We start from the raw sequence: 20,348 nt of genomic DNA, 5'->3' as shown, positions 1-20,348 counted from the left end.
TAGAATTCAGCAACAGAAACCTCTTATCACTAAGATAATAAATTTCGTCTAAACAAGCTCCTGGATGGTTTCTTTCAACTGCAAAGGTGTTCTCCCTAGGCCTCTAGTGCAAATTATTGTCAATTTCTGGAAAAATGTCCAGTAGACATTGATCATAAAATTGCGCAGGAGACCTAGGTACCTTTCTAAGCATCTTTAGGGCTCCTTCTACACTGCCATCAAGATTATCTGCTTTGAACTGGATTATATGAGTCTACGCTGCTATATAAATGTAGGTAGTCCCCTGACATTAAGTCCAGTCATGTCTGATTCTGGGGTGTGGTGCTCATCTCCATTTCTAAGCCGAAGAGCCAGCGTTGTCCGTAGACACCTCCAAGGTCATGTGGCCAGCATGACTGCATGCAGTGCCGTTACCTTCCCGCCGGAGCGGTACCTATTGATCTACTCACATTTGCATGTTTTCGAACTGCTAGGTTGGCAGAAGCTAGGGCTGACAGCGGAAGCTCACGTCGCTCCCCGGAATCGATCTGCGACCTTTCGATCAACAAGCTCATCAGCTCAGTGCTTTAACCCACTGCACTACCGGGGGCTCCCTGGTGGCGCAGTGGGTTATATATATTATATATACACTGCTATATAATCCAGTTCAAAGCAGATAATCTCGATTTTTATGGCAATGTAGAAGGGGCCTAGGTTTTCTAGAGTGATTGTATGGTATTCAAAGCTTTTTGCATGTAAATAAAGCAGCATTGAATGAGCCTGCTTAATAAATGAACCTACTGCATCTGCAGAAGGCTTCCCTCCAAACAACAACAACAAAAAACCCCCAAGGAACTCTTTTGTTTTGTTCTGGGGGGATTCGCCTTCATTTTATGGGAAGAAAAGGTTGCCAATTGCTGGGTTAAAAGGGAAAGGTGCTGAAAAGAATGCAAAGGAGCGGAGGAATGATTTATTTTTGCCACCAATATGAAAGGAACCAGTATTCAGGAGATTTTACCCCAGTTCCCAATTTTAAGAAGAACTGGCCAATTTGCAATGGAGGTTGCTGATTAGGAACCAAATTTACCATCAAGTTGGAAGGGAGGCTGTTCAATTGCACCTCCTCCTTTATTAAGAAAGTAATAACTTAGTAGTAATTACACTGTATATACTGTAGCGTGACTGGAGAGAAGAATGTAGGTTTATTTGGTTACTTTTCCCTGCGTTTCTGCCACCACATGTGAGTAATGGCACTTTGGACACAGAATAGACGGAGCTGAGGCAATCTTCAAATAAAAGTTAACAATTTTCTTAAGTACACAGCGTGTGGTTGCAAGACGTAACTTTTCCTTGTTGTACTTGGAATAATACTTGTAACTTTAACAGTTCATTCTTTCAAGTAACACAGTATCTTTCTGACGTAGAGCACTTGTTTCAGACAAAGTTTCAATACAGGGATGTTTCCCTTGTTTGATCCTCCCTAGATCAAATACTAAGTAAACTATTCTTTAGCCTCTCCTTAGACTAAAAGAATACCAGCTCTGTTTCACCATTTGGCTGCACTAGCCTGAGAAACTTCCAATAGCCAAACCCAGCTTTTCAAAGCCTCAAAGCTTTGCTTCACAAGTCACTCCGCCACCTTTACTTTCCTTCTCTCCCAACTCCTAACTCCTCACTCCTCTGAACCTAACTCCTGACTCCCCTGAACCTAAACCCGGACTGCTCACACCTCTAAACCTAAACCCTAACTGATTTTTTAACTGTCGTTTTTTCAAACTCTCCCCTCTAAGCTCCTCCCACTTCCCTCGCTCCTGCATCGGTCTCCATGGCAACGCACATGGAGGACTCCCCTGACTTAGGCCGCTCCAGCATTACTGCAGCCAATCTAAACACAAATACAGTTAAAATCATACAATTTATAATCAACTCCTGTACAGTGCTCCACATATGTTCAGAGAATTTTTAATTATACCCTTGCTAGCTAGTAGAAACCATTTTAGACAACTCTGTCTGAATTTGTTTTTATATGCACCCATCTTGAGAACTAGAGTAGGACAAATGGGGATGTATCTAGATCTTAACTACAAAGAGCTACCACAGATGTCATTAGGACCACCAGCTGGGCCTCAGGTTTTGAGATGTTCCTAATATCTACTCTGACGTTTCAATACAAACAACATCCTTACTTTTCTTGCAGCTTCTTCTGGATTACTTCAGCTTCTTTCAATTTAGAATGGGTCTCTTGAAGTTCTCTGACCAGAGCAGACACTTGCAGGCTTAGAGTTTCTACCTCATCGCCCACCTGCAAGAAAGAGATGAATCAAAACCCAAACCCAACAGCACAATTTTATACTCTGTTCCCAGATGTAATGGTTGATAGGTTTTACTATAAGGATATCGAAATGAGAAACAGGGATCAAAGGCTTCTCAACAAATCCATGGTGGGCAAGTTCTACCTTCCAACCCTAGAAACGGGGCAGGGGGGGGGGCATTACAAGTTGTTTTAAACCACTCCAGATACTATAGGCAGATTGGATGAATTGCACACATTCAGTGGGTCATCATGCCTTTTCATTATAAGGACCCTAATCTGAAAGGGATCTGATTCCCCTTGCCTCCTTCATTTGGCAATTCTGTGGGTAAGACTTGACTGTATGGTGCATTGCTGAAATCACAGATGGTGTTATCTGTTGCCAAGTGAGGCCATGCCATTCTGCCTGATGGGAATCCCATATAGGCAGATTTACAGCATCTCACCAAATGTCACAATGAGGCATTCTAAGACACAAGGCATGAGATCACCATGCACATGGCTGCAAGTGAATACAGGAAACTAGAGAATAGTTTACAGACATCACATGGTCTACTGGTAGGAAAAACAATAAATGCAAAAACATTTTCTTTGGTATGCAGCCTACATAAATGAGTAGTACATTTTGCTCTCACTTTTGCTTCCTCTTCTTCATGTTCCGTCTGAGAGCCCTTCTCATCCGTGGTATACTCCATCTTCAGTGCTCTGTGAAAGGCAAGAATCTAGTTCCAAGTTCAATGTACTCATTTGGATCCAGAGATCTCTCCCTAGAAAGAGACAACTGGAAAAGGACTTTCTAGCACCCCCAGTACCTTTCACTTCAAGATAATTTAATAATAAAAAAAATATATTCCAAACATTTCCAGTGGCAACTGTTTGTTTGTTTATTTATTTATTTCCTATATTTATACCTGTAATGGATTTATAAAATTGACAACACAGCTAATAGCTTATAATACTTTGCTAGTCTTTCTTCAATGTGTAGTGCAGTTTGACTTGAAAGTATTCGTAACAGAGCCTTGGCTTTAAGAGAAACTCTAACAAGTTTATTGAAGTATAGAGTAAGCTTAATAGTTTCAATGTTTCTTAACTCCTAGAGGCACATTTCTTCAGTGGTTACATTTATAACGTTTCATAAAACAACTCTTAAGAGGACTGTTTCTTCCACTAGACAGGTTTTAAACTTATTTTTTCTTCAAACTGCGTTTCCTTCCTTAACAGATCATTTCAGGTACCAGCTTATTCTTTCCCTAAGTTACCTCTGTTGCAGTAAAGATTCTTACTGGGTTTCTCTCCCCCTTTTTGCTCATACACTAACTACTAATCTAAATAAGTCAACTTGACCTATCTAAACCTCACAGGCTAAAAGCCTAAATCTTCCTGGTTCTCAACACAGTAGAACCAGCCTTTCCCTGTAGTTCTCTAACTACAGACTGCTTCCCTGATTCTCACCACAGTAGAACCAGCCTTTCCTGCAGTTCTCAGACTACAGACTGACCGTTTTAAAATGCCTGCCCTGCCAAGTGGCAGTTGGCTCTGCTCCTTTTTCCATGGCAACCCAGCTCAGAGTGAGCTGAGCTGGCTACCATCCCCCAGTTATGCTATTTTAAATACTTACCTTTTAAAACACCTATCTATAATTATACATAACTGTAGATTAAAATTCACACTTCACCACAATACCCCACCCTTCTCACCCCTGAGGGGGGACTCAGGGCAGCCTCACAAACACCATATGGTGTCATCATAATAAAACAATCAACAATACATTAAAATATTAAAAATATTAAAACAATAATTAAAACAATTGATTAACACACGTCTATTAAAATCAGAGTCTAAAATCCAGTCTGGGTCAAATCATTGCCATAAGTGTTAAAATCTACTTTTACTTGCTGCTCACTAATCGAACTGTTAAGATGCAATTTAGATTCCTATGAATTTTACAATTGCAGACCACTGTGTTGTATGTAGTTGTGATGGTACAGCGAAATCCTCTGAATTTCAAATATTGTTGCAATGTTAAGTACAAGTCTTGGCATCCTTATATGAGCCTGTATATGTACATTATATTTAATAATTAACTGTTGGTACCTGTCCTTTAGTTCCTCCACTTCCTTTTCTAATGCTTCCCTCCTCTGAGTCTCATTCCGAAGAGAATGTAGAAGCTGGCTGACAGTTAACTCTTCTGTTTGCAAGTATTTTTTTGCTTCATCCATAGATCTGCTCCTCCTTTGCAGAAGATTAAAAGAAAGGCAAAACAGACTGAGTGTACAGAAAAAGCAATTTCCAGTGTCCGAATTCCAGCCTCCTAATCAGACATTTGTGTTTAAACAGTACCTGGTAAATTAGGAGGGACCTAATGAAACATGCAGAATAATCACAGGATGTCTTAAACCTAAACCTGTTGATAAACTCTACAAGCTAGCTGGCATTGCCTCCTCCTGAGGTGCAACGGGAAGTTGCTGCTAAATGTAAGAGAAATAAGTTTGAACACTGTGAAGGCCACCCACTACATGGCTACCAGCCTCCTCCCAGTAGACTCAAATCAAGGAAAAGCTTTATGAGAACTACCACTCCTCTTGGCGTCCCCCCAGCAACAGCAAGGATATCCCTCTGGGCAGCTAAACCAGGAAACCCCAACTGGATGCCCCCCCCCCCCATGAGGGTCTTTCTCCAGGGGCAAACCAAGAATGGGCAACTTGGAAGTCCCTGAACAGACTCAGAAGTGGAGTGGGCAGATCAAAAGGCAACCTGGCAAAATGGCACTACCTAAAAGAATCCCACACCTTGTGTGACTGTGGAGCAAAACAGACAACTCCACATCTGTATGCTTGTCCACTGTGCCCTGCCTCATGTACAGAGGAAGACTTGTTGGAGGCTACAGACAATGCAATTGCTGTTGCCCATTTTTGGTCAAAAGATAATTAGCCACCTGCGCTCCTTCTATTTTTATCGGTTTTATACTAATTTATGCAATGCTTTTGATACAAATTTAATAAGGAGGGACCATAGTGTGATACATGCTTGGAATTAAGATTTGTGTTCTGCTCAATATCTGTGTTTTCCCATGCTATTTTCACACCCCAATTCCTTTTGTTACTTCTCATGGAATAAAAGGCTGCAGTCACTCTGTCCACACCATTTAATTTTTTTACTCCTATATTCTGTATCTTTTATTATTCCAACGCCTCCCACAAACAAGCCAGAGAGAAATATTAGATGGACTGAGATCGCTACAGGAAAAGCTCCATGATAGAATGACAAAGGAGGAGGAAACTGAACTTGGGACAGGACATTGCAATGGGGAACGCTCCTAGCAGCAACTTACACATGGCCGCCACTGAGGCTCTGATTCCCCTATGTTCCAGAAGGGAAGGACAACCTTCATTTTCCTTATACAGAGAAAAGCGACAGACGGGGAGACAAAGGGGGGTTGAAGATGAGGTCCATGCTCCTTTTGAGGCATGACAATCAAGTTCCAGGCATAGCATCTCCGTGCTGACATGGAACGTACCTGGTTGGCATGCCTCCATTAGATCCTGATTTCAGATTTCCTCGTCCATCACCGTATTTTACTAATCCAGGAGACATGGGCAGCAGAAGAACTGATATTTATTTATTTACTTACTTACTGTATTTGTATACCACCTTTCTCAGCCTGTAGGCGACTCAAGGCGGTTAACAGGGTAAAATTCAATTATTTATTAAGATATTAAGTGGTATTGTAGCAAAATTGCTACTCTATGTTAAATTTTTGGTGTATAGCTCTATGTTTACATATGGCAGATAGGGAAGAATAGGCATAGATAGGGTAGCAACAGTAGAGATAGGATTCATTTGCATATGGAAGCCGATTGGTCATATGCAGATTAGCGTAGGCCCAGGATTTGAACAGGTTGCTAGGCCAAAATGACAGTTGGGAAGAGCCGAGCTAAACATTTCAAAGGGGTGGAGCCAAAGTTTAAAAATAGGCAGTTAGAGAGTCAAAAGTGTTAGTTAGGATTTGCTGTTTGTGAGGTACAGTTAGAGAGTTAGGGATTCCTGTTTGTGAGAGATAGTTAGGAACTTCTGTGAGAGAGAAGAGTTAGGAACTCCTGTTAGAAATAAGCAGTTAGTCAAATAGAGCTCAGGTAATTAGGAACATAAAGAAAGCCAGTGGTGCTTTAGTCAGAACATAATTTCAGTCAAGAGTGTGTAAAGCAAGTAACATGTTTGTGAATGAGAAACGTTGAAAGTCTATTTCAGAAAAGTAAACCAGGTATATTATACTGACTGTAAGTCTCAGGATTGCAACAAAACACAAATGTAACCACAAGCGTTTGTAGCCTGAAGTTATAAATAAACTGTGTTACTTTGTTATACAGAAGTGTGTCTCAGTGCCTGTACAAAGGTTAAACAGCACACAGAAAGTCCCAGCAAATATAAAAGAAGAAACTGAATCCTTATAAGAGTAAAGAGGTTTTTCTTAAATAAAGAAATAGTCTCCCTCCCTCGCTACAATATAAAAATGGTGGCAGCGGTGGGATAGAAAAGAAAGGTCTCCCCTGCTACACAACCGTGCCTTTACTTCGCTACAATATAAAATGGTGGCAGCGGTGGGATAGAAAAGAAATGTCTCCCCTGCCACACGATAGTGCCTTTACTTCCTCACAGGTATCTTTTATCATTAACCGTTCATACCTTTCCCCCAAAATAAAAATACCCCCATTGCTTGGAATGTCATAGTAAAGTAGTCAGCAGTCTAATCTTTGAATGAGAAGTTTCTATTTATCCAAAAGTTCATCTTGTTGAACTGCTTCTCCCTTTTCTTTCCATTTTCATTCATACAATATATTTCATTAATAGATAGGACGGCCAGAACCGATATCAATTTTCATGTCAGAGACTTATACCTATTAAGATACATCAAAACAATCCTTTTTCTAATAGAGGTCTGTGAATGAGAAAAGGCAGGGCAAAAAAATCCAAACCCACCCAACCAAGCAAATCCACAAGTATGATCAATATCCCACAAGCCCGACTTACATATAGGTAGCTGTGTCACCCATTCTTTTGTCACAAAGATCTTGATTTTCCTTTAAAGCTCCATTCACTTCTTCCTCCTGGAAAATAAGAAAATTTGTTAGTTACACAGTACAGCTGAATTATTTTTTAAAAAAAAATACAAATATTGCACAAATTAAGAACATTTACTAGGTTTGGAAATGCCAGGACAGCAGGCCCGTAGCCAGGATTTTGTTTTGGGGGGAGCTGAGTTTGATTTGGGGGGGGGGGCTGAGTCTGAGTGAAAGAGGGTCTACCCTAGCAAACCTTTTGTATCGTTGCCCCAATACGCCCATGCATATGGGATATATTGACCTTGGTGATCAGATCATGATATGAATAAACATATCAGTTTAAATAATATACCAGTAAGGCCTTCTCGCGGACCACCATGAGAATTTCGGGGGGGGGGGGTGAAGCCCCCCAAGCCCTCCCCCCCCCCCCCCCCGGCTACATGCCTGCAGGACAGCATTGTAGGCAATTCTATCCCCTCGAGGCATACAATGATCTAAAATATAGTGCTGTGTTTGGGGGAAAAAAACAATAACTAAATTTCACATCAGTTTTCACATCTAATATTATTTCCCTGTCCTAGGGTGCATCTATACTGTAGAAGCAGTGCAGTTTGACACCACTTTAACTGCTATGGCTCAATGCGATGCAATCCTGAGATTTATAATTTGATGAGGCACCAGCACTTCTTGGCAGAAAAGGCTAAAGACCTTGTCAAACTACAATTTCCATGATTCCATAACATTGAGCTATTGCAGTTAAAGTGGTGTCAAACTGTATCAGTTTTAAAGTGTAGATGCCCTTTAAAGACATCAGTAGGGATGTCATAGAATTATAGAGTTGGAAGAGACCTCAACCAGCCATCCAGTCCAACCACCTGCCAAGAAACAGGAATATTGAGTTCAAATCACCCCCGACAGATGGCCATCCGGCCTCTGTTTAAAAGCTTCCAAAGAAGGAGTCTCCACCACACTCCGGGGCAGAGAGTTCCACTGCTGAACGGCTCTCACAGTCAGGAAGTTCTTCCTCAGACGGACTCTCCTTTCTTGTAGTTTGAAGCCATTGTTCTGTGTCCTAGTCTCCAGGGAAGCCGAAAACAAGCTTGCTCCCTCCTCCCTGTGACTTCCTCTCACATGGCTATCATATCTCCTCTCAGCCTTCTCTTCTTCAGGCTAAACATGCCCAGCTCTTTAAGCCACTCCTCATAGGGCTTGTTCTCCAGACCCTTGATCATTTTAGTCGCCCTCCCCTGGAAGCAACTAAGTCTGCAACCTAAGTGGCACAAGGCCTCTGCGACAGAAGACTGCACTGAAACCTTGGTTTTCCCAGTGCACTATCCTTAATTTACTGTATGACTGAATAGTACACGTGGAACAGCAATACATTAATAGTATCCTGCTACAAAGGAAGCTTTAACTGGAAATCCTAAGCTCTTCATCTCATCTGTTGCACAACAAAGGAGTGTAGGCACACACCCTAAAGAAAAAAAAGCCTAACCTGACAACACTTTCACGTTCTTTTTCTTTTTAAGTGACAGAAAAGCATCTTACGTGCATCCTGATCTCAACAAATGAATCTTCAGCCGTGGTGCTGTTGAGTTTAAGCTGCAGCTCTGAAATTATGGCCACCAGATCGGCCTTTTCTGCCTGGAGCTTTGTCACCTGCATTTTCAGCTGCTCCAGTTCTTGGGCCATCTCCTTTTTAGAAACTGTAGATCCCTAAGAGGAGGAATCAAGAAGTTGGGTTAGTTAGATCCAAGGGAAAATAGGAGCTACTGAGGCAGAGAATGCGGGGCATCCTGCATATTACTCCAGTATGTCAATCTCAACATGCATTTGTCTGGTACACTAAGGCTGGATTTACACTGCCCTATACCCCAAGTACATTGTAAACCCATGTACAATCTGGGTTTAGAAAAGGCAGAGGAACAAGAGACCAAATTGCCAATATCTGCTGGATAATGGAGAAAGGCAGGGAGTTTCAGAAAAACATCTATTTCTGTTTTATTGACTACTAGTTTGGGGACCCGGCACGGCCCGGGTTATTTGAGAAAGGAATTGTGTATCAAGGTTGGTCTTTATCAGTTATTTATATGACTCGCAGTTGTCTCAGGAAGTTAGTGAAGGTACTGTGAGTCCCATTATCTGTGGTCCATCCTCCTCCAAACTGCTCCAGGATGGAGAGTGGGTCACGGGGATTTTGTGTGCCAAGTTTGGTCTTGATCGGTCATTAGATTAGTGTTGCAGAAGTCTTGGGAAGTGAGTGGAGGTACTTGAAGTCCCATCATCCATAGTCTGTACTCTTCCAAACCTCACCAGAATGTTGAGTCGGCCATGGGGGCTCTATGTTCCAAGTTTGGTCTTTATTGGTTTTTGAATGAGTGTCGCTATGGTTTCAGGAAGTGAGTGAAATTTGGTCTGTATTGGTAATTTTCTGACTCAGCCCCTAGCCTTTTCCTTTCCTCTCTTTGTCATCTCGGAATCTTGGAATTGAGGCTGGCCAATCAGAGACCATATGCAAATTTCCTTCTCATGTCCCCATTTCTGTCATGAACTCTTTTCTCCACCAGGGGCTCCTCTTGAAGCTGGCCAGAGACCATATGCAAATAGCACCACAGCGGCAGCCAATCAGAAGCTTGGAACTTTCAGGCTAGCCAATCAAAATGCTGGCACATACACCGCCACACCGCCACACTTTTGTTCTCCGCATACAAACTTTGACTTTTATTATATACATAGATTCTAAAGCCTTTGACTGTGTGGATCATAATTGTGGCAAGTTCTTTGTAGTATGGGAATATCAAATCACCTTATCTCTCTCCTGAGGAATCTGTATAATTTATTTATTTATTTACATCACTTATATCCCGCCCATATCAGCCCGCAGGCGACTCAGGGCGGTATAAGGATCAAGTAGCCCTATACAATAATATTCTTTCAAGTATCTAATACAGATTTTCATACAGCAAAGCAGGTCCTAGGCCACAAGCACAATGGAAGGAAACTATAGGAATCAAACAGGTAGAGAAATCAGAAAATGCAAGTTTGAATTTGGCATAAAGTCTGAACACATTTAGCTGATAACTATAAGAGCCAAGGCATATTTACTGGCATGGGCCTTACAGGTAAGCTGCTTAGCAAGGATTGCCCAAGACAGAAAACTACTCCAATCCCTGCAATATAAAAATAATGCAGAGTTAAAATAGTCAAGGATTTAGCAGGATTTTAAAGAAGCCCAGATCTTCTGCTTGAGACACCTTATAGTAAATCTGACTTTATTGTTGGGGATTTAACTGTAGGGAAAAAGAGGTGCGTATTTGAGGTTTAAACCTCAAGTAAAGAAAACCCTGGAACATTCTGATTATTATCAGCATCAAGGAACAAGAATTTCTTGTTCACTGTGTATCTCCTGTTGCTGTAACAAAATATTCTGTTATGGCTACTGAAAAATACAGGCCATTTGCACTACAATCCTAAGCATGTTTACTGAATTTGATGGGGCTAATGACTTCAGCCTTGAACAATTCGCTATTTGTGGTATCTATGACTTTTGTTCATTCATCAGGCAACACACAGGCAGCGTTTCTCGCCATATCCGTGTTTCTCAGCATTCCCAAATACATCCCACTGACTGACACAAACATACACGCATTTTACTTACATCTGTGAGATCTTCCCCCTTTTCTTCAAAAGTCTGGAGCTGCTTTTTAAGTGTTTCATTCTCGACACATTTGCTTGCTAAGCACTGTCTCGCTTCCTTGAATTTAATTTCGTAAAACTCTCGTTCCTCCTTCAGTTTCTCTTTCCACGCTGAAAGATTCTCAAAACGGTCCTTCATAGCTTGGTTATGTTGTCTCACGGCTTCTGTTTGACGTGCAGAAATAGAGCATTCGTATGTGCTCAAACATTATTTTCATTAACATAGACCTGAGTTTATATTTTTCTGGTTTGCACTATTTGTTAGAAAAACCTGCAAAATATCTGATTAATAGCATTTTTTTTTCTACCAGACTTTGATAAGCTCATTTTCCGGTCCCAATTCAAAGTGCAGGTTCTTACCTACAAAGCCTTGAACAGTTTGGGACCCGCCTACCTGCCTGACCGCATTTCTGTGTACGAACCCACACGATCTCTTCGATCATCTGGAGAGGCCCTGTTCTCTCTCCTGCCTCCTTCGCAGGTGCGATTGGTGGGGACGAGGGAGAGGGCCTTCTCTATGGTGGTCCCCTGACTCTGGAACTCACTTCCCAAGGATATCAGGCAAGTCTTGGCAGTCTTTAGGAATAGCCTGAAAATGTGGCTGATCCAGTGTGCCTTCTCTGAATAAAGCAAACAATTCCCCGCAAAACATCCTCAGAAGCACTTTAACTACCCGTTGGACTTCACAACCTCTGATGATGCTTGTCATAGATGCAGGTGAAATGTCAGGACAGAATGCTTCTAGAACATGGCCACATAACCCGAAAAACCTACAACAACCCACTCATGAGGTTTTCTTTCTGTACAAAACTATAGGCAGTCCCTGAGTTACAAACATCAAACTTACAAACAACTCGTAGTTAAGAACGGAGAGAAACAACAGGAGGTGAAAGAAATCTACCTCTTGGAAGGGAAATTCATTCCTGGAAGAGATATCATGGGGAAAAGGTGTCAGGTTGTACAATGTATTATAATGTAATATAGCTGAGTCATGCACTGCTAATGGGCTTCTATTGGACATGCTGAGTCATGCATTAACTGTATATAGAACTTCATTTGGGGAATGTGTTCTGACCTAGTCCAGGTGATTGTGAATGATGTAATCCTGGGTCTGAGTTAAGTTAATGAGTTGGGAACCAATCATGTGTAATTGTATAGAATTGTATATAAGGAAGTTATGTACAGTGCATTCTCTCTCCTTGTGCTGTGATATTGTTCATCGAAGGCTCTATGTAATAGATTAAAAGAACCTGCCTGCTAAGACAAGATATAACTGTATGCTGTGGTAAGTTTGTAATGTCATCTAGACTGGGGGAAAGACAATGGTAAAACTGACAATGGCTGGGCATGTGCCCAAGTGTCTGTAAAGGATTCCAGAGTGAGTGCAGGCTGTGGGAGCAGTTGACTGAAAATACTGTGCAGGAAGAAGCTACTGGAAAGTGCTGAAGTTGTGCAACTGATCTGCTGCTGAATTGTGAAATTAATCTCAACAAAAGGTGTCTCCACTGGAGCTTTATCACCAATCCTTGTTTCCACAACAAGCCCAATTTTCCCACACACGACTAGAATGACACTTAAAACTCTATCTGTTCTGACTTACATACATATTCAACTTAAGAACAAATCTATCTTGTTTGTAACTTAGGGACTGCATGTACATCTAAAAGTCAATATATACCTTGCAAAAGGAGTGACCAAAATTAACCCTCCTATATCAAGGGCAAGGGAGCAAACCTATTGTTCAAATCATCATATTATTTTACATGTTCAGCACTCAACATTCCATGAAATGGGGATAAGTTCAAATCTAGGGAGCATTCAAGCCAGCAGTGATTTTATTTCATTTAAGGGCCCTTCCACATAACCATATAACTCAGGATATCAAGCAGAAAATCCCATAATATCTGCTTTGACCTGGGTTATCTGAGTCCACACTGCCATATATTCCAGTTCAAAGCAGATACTGTGGGATTTTATTCAGTTGTGTGGAAGGTGCCTAGTTAAGAGCTCTGAAGGAAGCCCATGCAATATTAAGACCTTACCTTTCAGCTCGTTGTTCTCAGTTATGAGCTCTTTCATCTGCTGGACCATCTCATCAACAGTTGTAGCCCCATTTACAGGAGGTGGCACATTTGGGTGCCCATTTCCCACTTCCGTCTCCTGATGTTCCCCATTTTCAGCAAGGCCGTTTAAAGGCTTGCTGGACATCGCTGCAGCTGCTTTGAGGAAAAAAATGAATATAAATCATAACACATTGTCCAAGGGCTGGCAGTCAAACTGTGTACATGTCAGGATGTGAACTGCTATCTGTACTATATATTTTAGGCATCCTAAACATTAGAACCCCACAAATGACAGAATCGGGGCAAACTTCCCACACAGAACCTCCACAACCAACAGAAAATACTTAAGGCCATCCAATCCAACTCCTTTCTTCAGGGCAAGAAAACATAATCAAAGTCCTCCTGACAAAGAGCCATCCAGCCATAGAGATAGATAGATAGATATGATTCACACACAGATATAGCATCATAGATTTGAAAGGGACCCCTAGAGAAGGACAATTATATGATGAATGTTCCAGAGTGGGCAAACCAGACACTGTCTACATAGAATCATAGAATCAAAGAGTTGGAAGAGACCTCATGGGCCATCCAGTCCAACCCCCTGCCAAGAAGCAAAAATATTGCATTCAAATCACCCCTGACAGATGGCCATCCAGCCTCTGCTTAAAAGCTTCCAAAGAAGGAGCCTCCACCACACTCCGGGGCAGAGAGTTCCACTGCTGAACGGCTCTCACAGTCAGGAAGTTCTTCCTCATGTTCAGATGGAATCTCCTCTCTTGTAGTTTGAAGCCATTGTTCCGCGTCCTAGTCTCCAAGGAAGCAGAAAACAAGCTTGCTCCCTCCTCCCTGTGGCTTCCTCTCACATACTTATACATGGCTGTCATATCTCCTCTCAGCCTTCTCTTCTTCAGGCTAAACATGCCCAGTTCCCTAAGCCGCTCCTCATTGGGCTTGTTCTCCAGACCCTTGATCATTTTAGTCGCCCTCCTCTGGACACATTCCAGCTTGTCAATATCTCTCTTGAATTGTGGTGCCCAGAATTGGACACAATATTCCAGATGTGGTCTAACCAAAGCAGAATAGAGGGGTAGCATTACTTCCTTAGATCTAGACACTATGCTCCTATTGATGCAGGCCAAAATCCCATTGGCTTTTTTTGCCGCCACATCACATTGTTGGCTCATGTTTAACTTGTTGTCCACGAGGACTCCAAGATCTTTTTCACACGTACTGCTCTCGAGCCAGGCATTGTCCCCCATTCTGTATCTTTGCATTTCATTTTTTCTGCCAAAGTGGAGTATCTTGCATTTGTCACTGTTGAACTTCATTTTGTTAGTCAGGGGTCCACAAATGTTTTAAACAGAGGGCCAGGTCACAGTCCTTCAAACTGTTGGAGGGCCGGATTATAATTTGAAAAAAAAAAAACATGAACAAATTCCTATGCACACTTTTTTTTTTTTTGTCGTGTCAGGAGCAACCGCTCCTGTTGTGAGAGAATTGGCCGTCTGCAAGGACGTTGCCCAGGGGACGCCCGGATGATTTCTGATGTTTTGTCATCCTTGTGGGAGGCTTCTCTCTTGTCCCCGCATGAGGAGCTGGAGCCAATAGAGGGAGCTCATCCGCCTCTCCCGGGGTTCGAACCTGCGACCTGTCGGTCTTCAGTCCTGCCAGCACAGGGCTTTAACCCACTGCGCCACCGGGGGCTACCCCTATGCACACTGCAATATCTTCTTTGCAGTGCAAAAAAAAAAACACTTAAAAACAATACAATAATTAAAATGAAGAACAATTTTAACAAATATAAACTTATTCGTATTTCAATGAAAAGTGTGGGCCTGCTTTAGGCTGATGAGATAGGATTGTTGTTGTTGTTGTTGTTGTGTGCTTTCAAGTTGTGCAGACTTAGGTTGACCCTGAGCGAGGGCCGGGTAAATGACCTTGGAGGGCCAAATCCGGCCCCTGGGCCTTCGTTTGAGGACTCCTGCTCTACATCAACACTGACAAAGAAACAGCAAGAAATACGGCCCAAACCGTTTAAAATCTTTTCATGAGACAAACACAAAATATGTTTGGGTGCTGCTTGGAAATTGTCTGGAATGACACTGTCTCCTACATGCCCTTTCCTTAGAACGTCCTTGAGGATGACCAATTCTCTCACACCAGAAGCATTACCCACAAGCAGAAAGACATTACATATATTAGAAGCCAACACTTTCTCATTACTTTATTTTCCAGATCAACAGACTGGGCCACAGCAACGCGTGGCAGGGGACAGCTACTTATTTATATATAGAGAGAAGAGAAAACCTAGAGAATACAGTTTGATCCCTTGGCTGCATGTGATAGACCCCTGAGGCACCAAAACTCTTTGGGCAGAGAAGACTCAAGACCTAAGGGCACTCCCACTCCCCAGATGCCATAGTGTGGAGCCTGGCTGCTCAAAGAGGACCTGGATTTCAGTAAGGCCTTCGACAAGGTCCCCCATGACCTTCTGGCAAACAAACTAGTCCAATGTGGGCTAGGCAAAACTATGGTGAGGTGGATCAGTAATTGGTTAAATGGACGAACCCAGAGGGTGCTCACTAATGCTTCCTTTTCATCTTGGAAAGAAGTGACAAGTGGAGTGCCAAGGGTTCCGTCCTGGGCCCGGTCCTGTTCAACATCTTTATTAATGACTTAGATGAAGGGCTAGAAGGCAGGATCATCAAGTTTGCAGATGACACCAAATTGGGGGGGATAGCCAATAGTCCAGAGGACAGGAGCAGGATTCAAAACGATCTTGACAGATTGGAGAGATGGGCCAAAACTAACAAAATGAAGTTCAACAGTGACAAATGCAAGATACTCCACTTAGGCAGAAAAAAATAAATGCAAAGATACAGAATGGGGGACAATGCCTGGCTCGAGAGCAGTACGTTGAAAAAGATCTTGGAGTCCTCGTGGACAACAAGTTAAACATGAGCCAAGAATGTGATGTGGCGGCAAAAAAAGCCAATGGGATTTTAGCCTGCATCAAGAGGATCCTAGTGTCTAGATCTAGGGAAGTAATGCTACCCCTCTATTCTGCTTTGGTTAGACCACACCTGGAATATTGTGTCCAATTCTGGGCACCACAATTCAAGAGAGATATTGACAAGTTGGAATGTGTCCAGAGGAGGGCGACTAAAATGATCAAGGGTCTGGAGAACAAGCCCTATGAGGAGCGGCTTAAGGAGCTGGGCATGTTTAGCCTGAAGAAGAGAAGGCTGAGAGGGGATATGATAGCCATGTATAAATATGTGAGAGGAAGCCACAGGGAGGAGGGAGCAAGCTTGTTTCCTGCTTCCCTGGAGACTAGGACGCGGAACAATGGCTTCAAACTACAAGAGAGGAGATTCCATCTGAACATGAGGAAGAACTTCCTGACTGTGAGAGCCGTTCAGCAGTGGAACTCTCTGCCCCGGAGTGTGGTGGAGGCTCCTTCTTTGGAAGCTTTTAAACAGAGGCTGGATGGCCATCTGTCAGGGGTGATTTGAATGCAATATTCCTGCTTCTTGGCAGGGGGTTGGACTGGATGGCCCATGAGGTCTCTTCCAACTCTTTGATTCTATGATTCTAAGGGGGGGGGGGGGGGGCAGGCTGTACTAGTATAGTATCCCCTAGACCAGCCTCCTCCTGGAAAGGGAGCCCCCTCCTCTCGATCTCAAGGCAGAGGCAGGGATGGAGTGCTTCCTGCTCCAAGGGGGAGCCATGTCACCTGAGCTTTCACTTTCGCTTCTTCCAAGATGACGCCCTTGGATCTTTGGGGCGCGGTACCATTCCCCCCAATCCTCCCCCTTCCCATGCCCAGATCGCCACCCACCCCATTGAAAAGCCCCTTCTGTTTGCTTACCTGGCTAGGAAGCCCCCGATCGCGTCTCTTAAGGGACCTCTCTTTATCCCCAAGGCAAGGAGGAAGGCGGAGGAGAAGGACAGGGTTTGTTGTGAAGCCTTTGCCCTGGGTCAGCTGATGGGAGCAACGCCTTCCTCTGGCTTCCCAGGCTAGAGCCCCACCTAGTGGCCGCTTGGGCTTCTGCAGCTCTACCAAATCAATCCCAGCAATTGGGCTGCTGTGAGCTTGGGCCCTTCCACACAGCCCTGAAGGTAAAGGTAAAGATAGTCCCCTGACATTAAGTGCAGTCATGTCTGACTCTGGGGTGTGGTGCTCATCTCCATTTCTAAGCCGAAAGAGCCAGCATTGTCGGTAGACACCTCCAAGGTCATGTGGCCAGCCTTATATCCCAGAATATCAAGGCAGACCCCCCCCCCCCGCTGTACTATACTATACTATACTATACTATACTATACTATACTATACTATACTATACTATACTATACTATACTATACTATACTATACTATACTATAGTTGGCAGTGAATATAATCTTATTATCATGGATGAGAGCTTCGGAAGCTCTCCGAAGCTCTAGGTGCTCTTACTGCCTATTACAGGGAAAACCAACTGATCCCTAATCCATGTAAAACACAGACATGCGCCTTTCACCTTAAGAACAGACAAGGATCCCGAGCTCTGAGGATTACCTGGGAAGGAATCCCACTGGAGCATTGCAACACACCCAAATACCTGGGAGTCACTTTGGACCGTGCTCTGACCTACAAGAAGCACTGCCTGAACATCAAACAAAAAGTGGGTGCTAGAAACAACATCATACGAAAGCTGACTGGCACAACCTGGGGATCATAACCAGACACAGTGAAGACATCTGCCCTTGCGCTATGCTACTCTGCTGCTGAGTATGCATGCCCAGTGTGGAACACATCTCACCACGCTAAAACAGTGGATGTGGCTCTTAATGAGACATGCCGCATTATCACGGGGTGTCTGTGCCCCACACCACTGGAGAAATTACACTGCTTAGCTGGTATTGCACCTCCTGACATCCGCCGGGAAGTAGCAGCCAATAGTGAAAGGACCAAGGCAGAGACATCTCCAGCTCATCCCCTGTTTGGGTATCAGCCAGCACGTCAACGACTTAAATCTAGAAATAGTTTTCTTAGATCTACAGAGACACTCACTGGAACACCCCAGCAAGCGAGAGTCCAAAAGTGGCAGGCCCAAACCCAGCACTTCAATTCATGGGTGATACCAGATGAGAGACTCCCCCCTGGGCACACAGAAGACTGGGCGACTTGGAAGGCGCTGAACAGACTGCGCTCTGGCACCACGAGATGCAGAGCCAATCTTAAGAAATGGGGCTACAAAGTTAAATCCTTGGCATGCGAGTGCGGAGAAGAACAAACCACTGACCACCTGCTGCAATGCACCCTGAGCCCTGCCACATGCACCATGGAGGACCTTCTTGCGGCAACCTCAGAGGCACTCCAAGTGGCCAGATAGTGGTCAAAGGACATTTAAGCAAATACCAAATTTGCAAAATCTGTGTGTTTTTCTTCCCTTTTCCTTTTTAATCTGTGTGTTTGTTTTGCTCTGTTAGAATTGTAATACAATGGTTGCTGATGACAATAAATAAATAAATAAAATAAATAAATCATGATGAGGAAAAATCATTGTAGGCTTTTCCTTTTCAGGAACCCAAAACATTTGGCTTGTGTTAGATGCATAAAATTAGACTTGGTTGTTTGAGGCGACACCATTTTCTGCTCAGCCTTAGGCAACCAAATGTTTTGAGGCACTCATTCCTTTTTAAAAATTGCTGCATACACTCAATTCCAGTGGGAGGATGCATGGATCCAAATTTGGAAAAATTACTTTTTTGGACTGGGTCAATCCCAGAATTCCGTAGCCAGAATCTGTAATCGATCGGCGGATCAGGGCTTCTGGTACTTCTTGATCTTGCCGCAGCGTTTGATACCGTTGACTACGATTTAATAATCCACCGTCTCGCCATGTCCGGAGTTCGTGGTCAGGCCCTCAATTGGTTCAATTCATTCCTCCGAAACCGGAGTCAGTGTGTGGAATATATGTACCAAGTCTCCAAAAGTTCCCCCCTCCTATGCGGAGTACCCCAAGGTGCAATTCTCTCCCCTCTTCTTTTCAACATCTACGTTAGACCCAGGCCCGTAGCCAGGATTTTGTTTGGGGGGGGGGGCTGAATTTGATTCGGGGGGGGGGGGCTGAGTCTGAGTGAAAGAGGGTCTACCCTAGCAAACCTTTTGTATCGTTACCCCAATACCCCCATGCATATGGGAAATATTGAGCATGGTGATCAGATCATGATATGAACAAACATAACAGTTTAAATAATGTACCAGTAAGGCCTTCTCACGGACCACCATGAGAATTTCGGGGGGGGGGCTGAAGCCCCCCAAGCACCCCCCCACCCCCCGGCTACATGCCTGGTTAGACCCCTTGCCAGTTTGGCTTGGAGATTCGGCCTGGACTGCTATCAATATGCGGATGTCACCCAATTCCTGTTGTGCTTGGAGCCTGGAGTAACGTCAATACCTGACAATTTCACCTTTTGCCTGGAGGCTTTGTCGAACTGGCTACGTGCTAGCAGACTGAAGGTGAATCCTGCGAAGACTGAGATCCTATGGCATGGCTGCCCAATAGGTCCGACCCATCCGTTACCTACCTTTGATGGCGCTGCTCTATCTCCATCGCCTACCGTTAAGAGCCCAGGTGTCGTTTTGGATTCACAGCTGACAATGGAAGCTCAGTAATCTTCTTTTCTGAATCTACAATTTGGTGATGGATCTGGGCATTGTATGTTTTTACCCTGTTTCCCCTTCCCTTCTGCTCCCTCACCCATATTGTGCTTCAGTTGTTATATTTATATTTATATTTTAATGTACCAAACATACCAAGTTTGTATGAAAATGTGCCTATTTTCTGTGCTGGTCAATGACCGAAATAAATGATTTGATTTGATTTTGGAAGCTCAGGTCGCTGCTGCCAGCAAACAGGTCTTTTTCCATCTACGACAAGCGAGGCAACTGGCACCCTACCTGTCGGATGGGGCTCTGGCAACAGTCATCCATGCCACGGTCACATCTAGGCTGGACTATTGTAACGCCTTGTATGTTGGCCTTCCTATTTCTACGACCCGAAAGCTCCGTATTGTCCAGAATGCTGCAGCCAGGTTACTCACAAAAATGCCCATGAAATGCCATATGACACCAGTGCTGCGGCATCTACACTGGCTCCCAATTGTGTATCATGGTTTGTATAAGATGCTGGTCCTGACCTTTAAAACTTTATATGGCCAGGGTCCATTGTATCTTAGAGACCGTCTC

At 43.5% G+C, this 20,348-nt stretch overlaps 1 protein-coding gene across 3 annotated transcripts in view; it reads right to left on the bottom strand.

The window, feature by feature from the left end:
- OPTN (optineurin) overlaps positions 1-17,120 on the bottom strand; it is a 33,434-nt gene extending 16,314 nt beyond the window's left edge. For 2 of the 3 annotated variants that reach the window (XM_067468885.1, XM_067468887.1), the window contains exons 1-8: positions 16,984-17,120; positions 13,089-13,265; positions 11,009-11,211; positions 8,899-9,066; positions 7,319-7,395; positions 4,385-4,522; positions 2,926-2,995; positions 2,166-2,281 (exon numbers count right to left, since the gene is read on the bottom strand). In XM_067468885.1, coding sequence (XP_067324986.1) covers positions 2,166-2,281; positions 2,926-2,995; positions 4,385-4,522; positions 7,319-7,395; positions 8,899-9,066; positions 11,009-11,211; positions 13,089-13,254 — 938 coding nt within the window. In that variant the 5' untranslated portion in view covers positions 13,255-13,265; positions 16,984-17,120. The remainder of the gene's footprint in view (positions 1-2,165; positions 2,282-2,925; positions 2,996-4,384; positions 4,523-7,318; positions 7,396-8,898; positions 9,067-11,008; positions 11,212-13,088; positions 13,266-16,983) is intronic. The other variant, XM_067468886.1, reaches the window with a different exon arrangement.
- Positions 17,121-20,348: the final 3,228 nt, after the last annotated feature.

The sequence above is a fragment of the Anolis sagrei genome, chromosome 5 (genome assembly GCF_037176765.1).
Source record: "Anolis sagrei isolate rAnoSag1 chromosome 5, rAnoSag1.mat, whole genome shotgun sequence".
NCBI lineage: Eukaryota > Metazoa > Chordata > Lepidosauria > Squamata > Dactyloidae > Anolis > Anolis sagrei.
The sequence above is the reverse complement of the archived record's forward strand: the minus strand, read 5'-3'. Positions and strand labels throughout refer to the sequence as shown.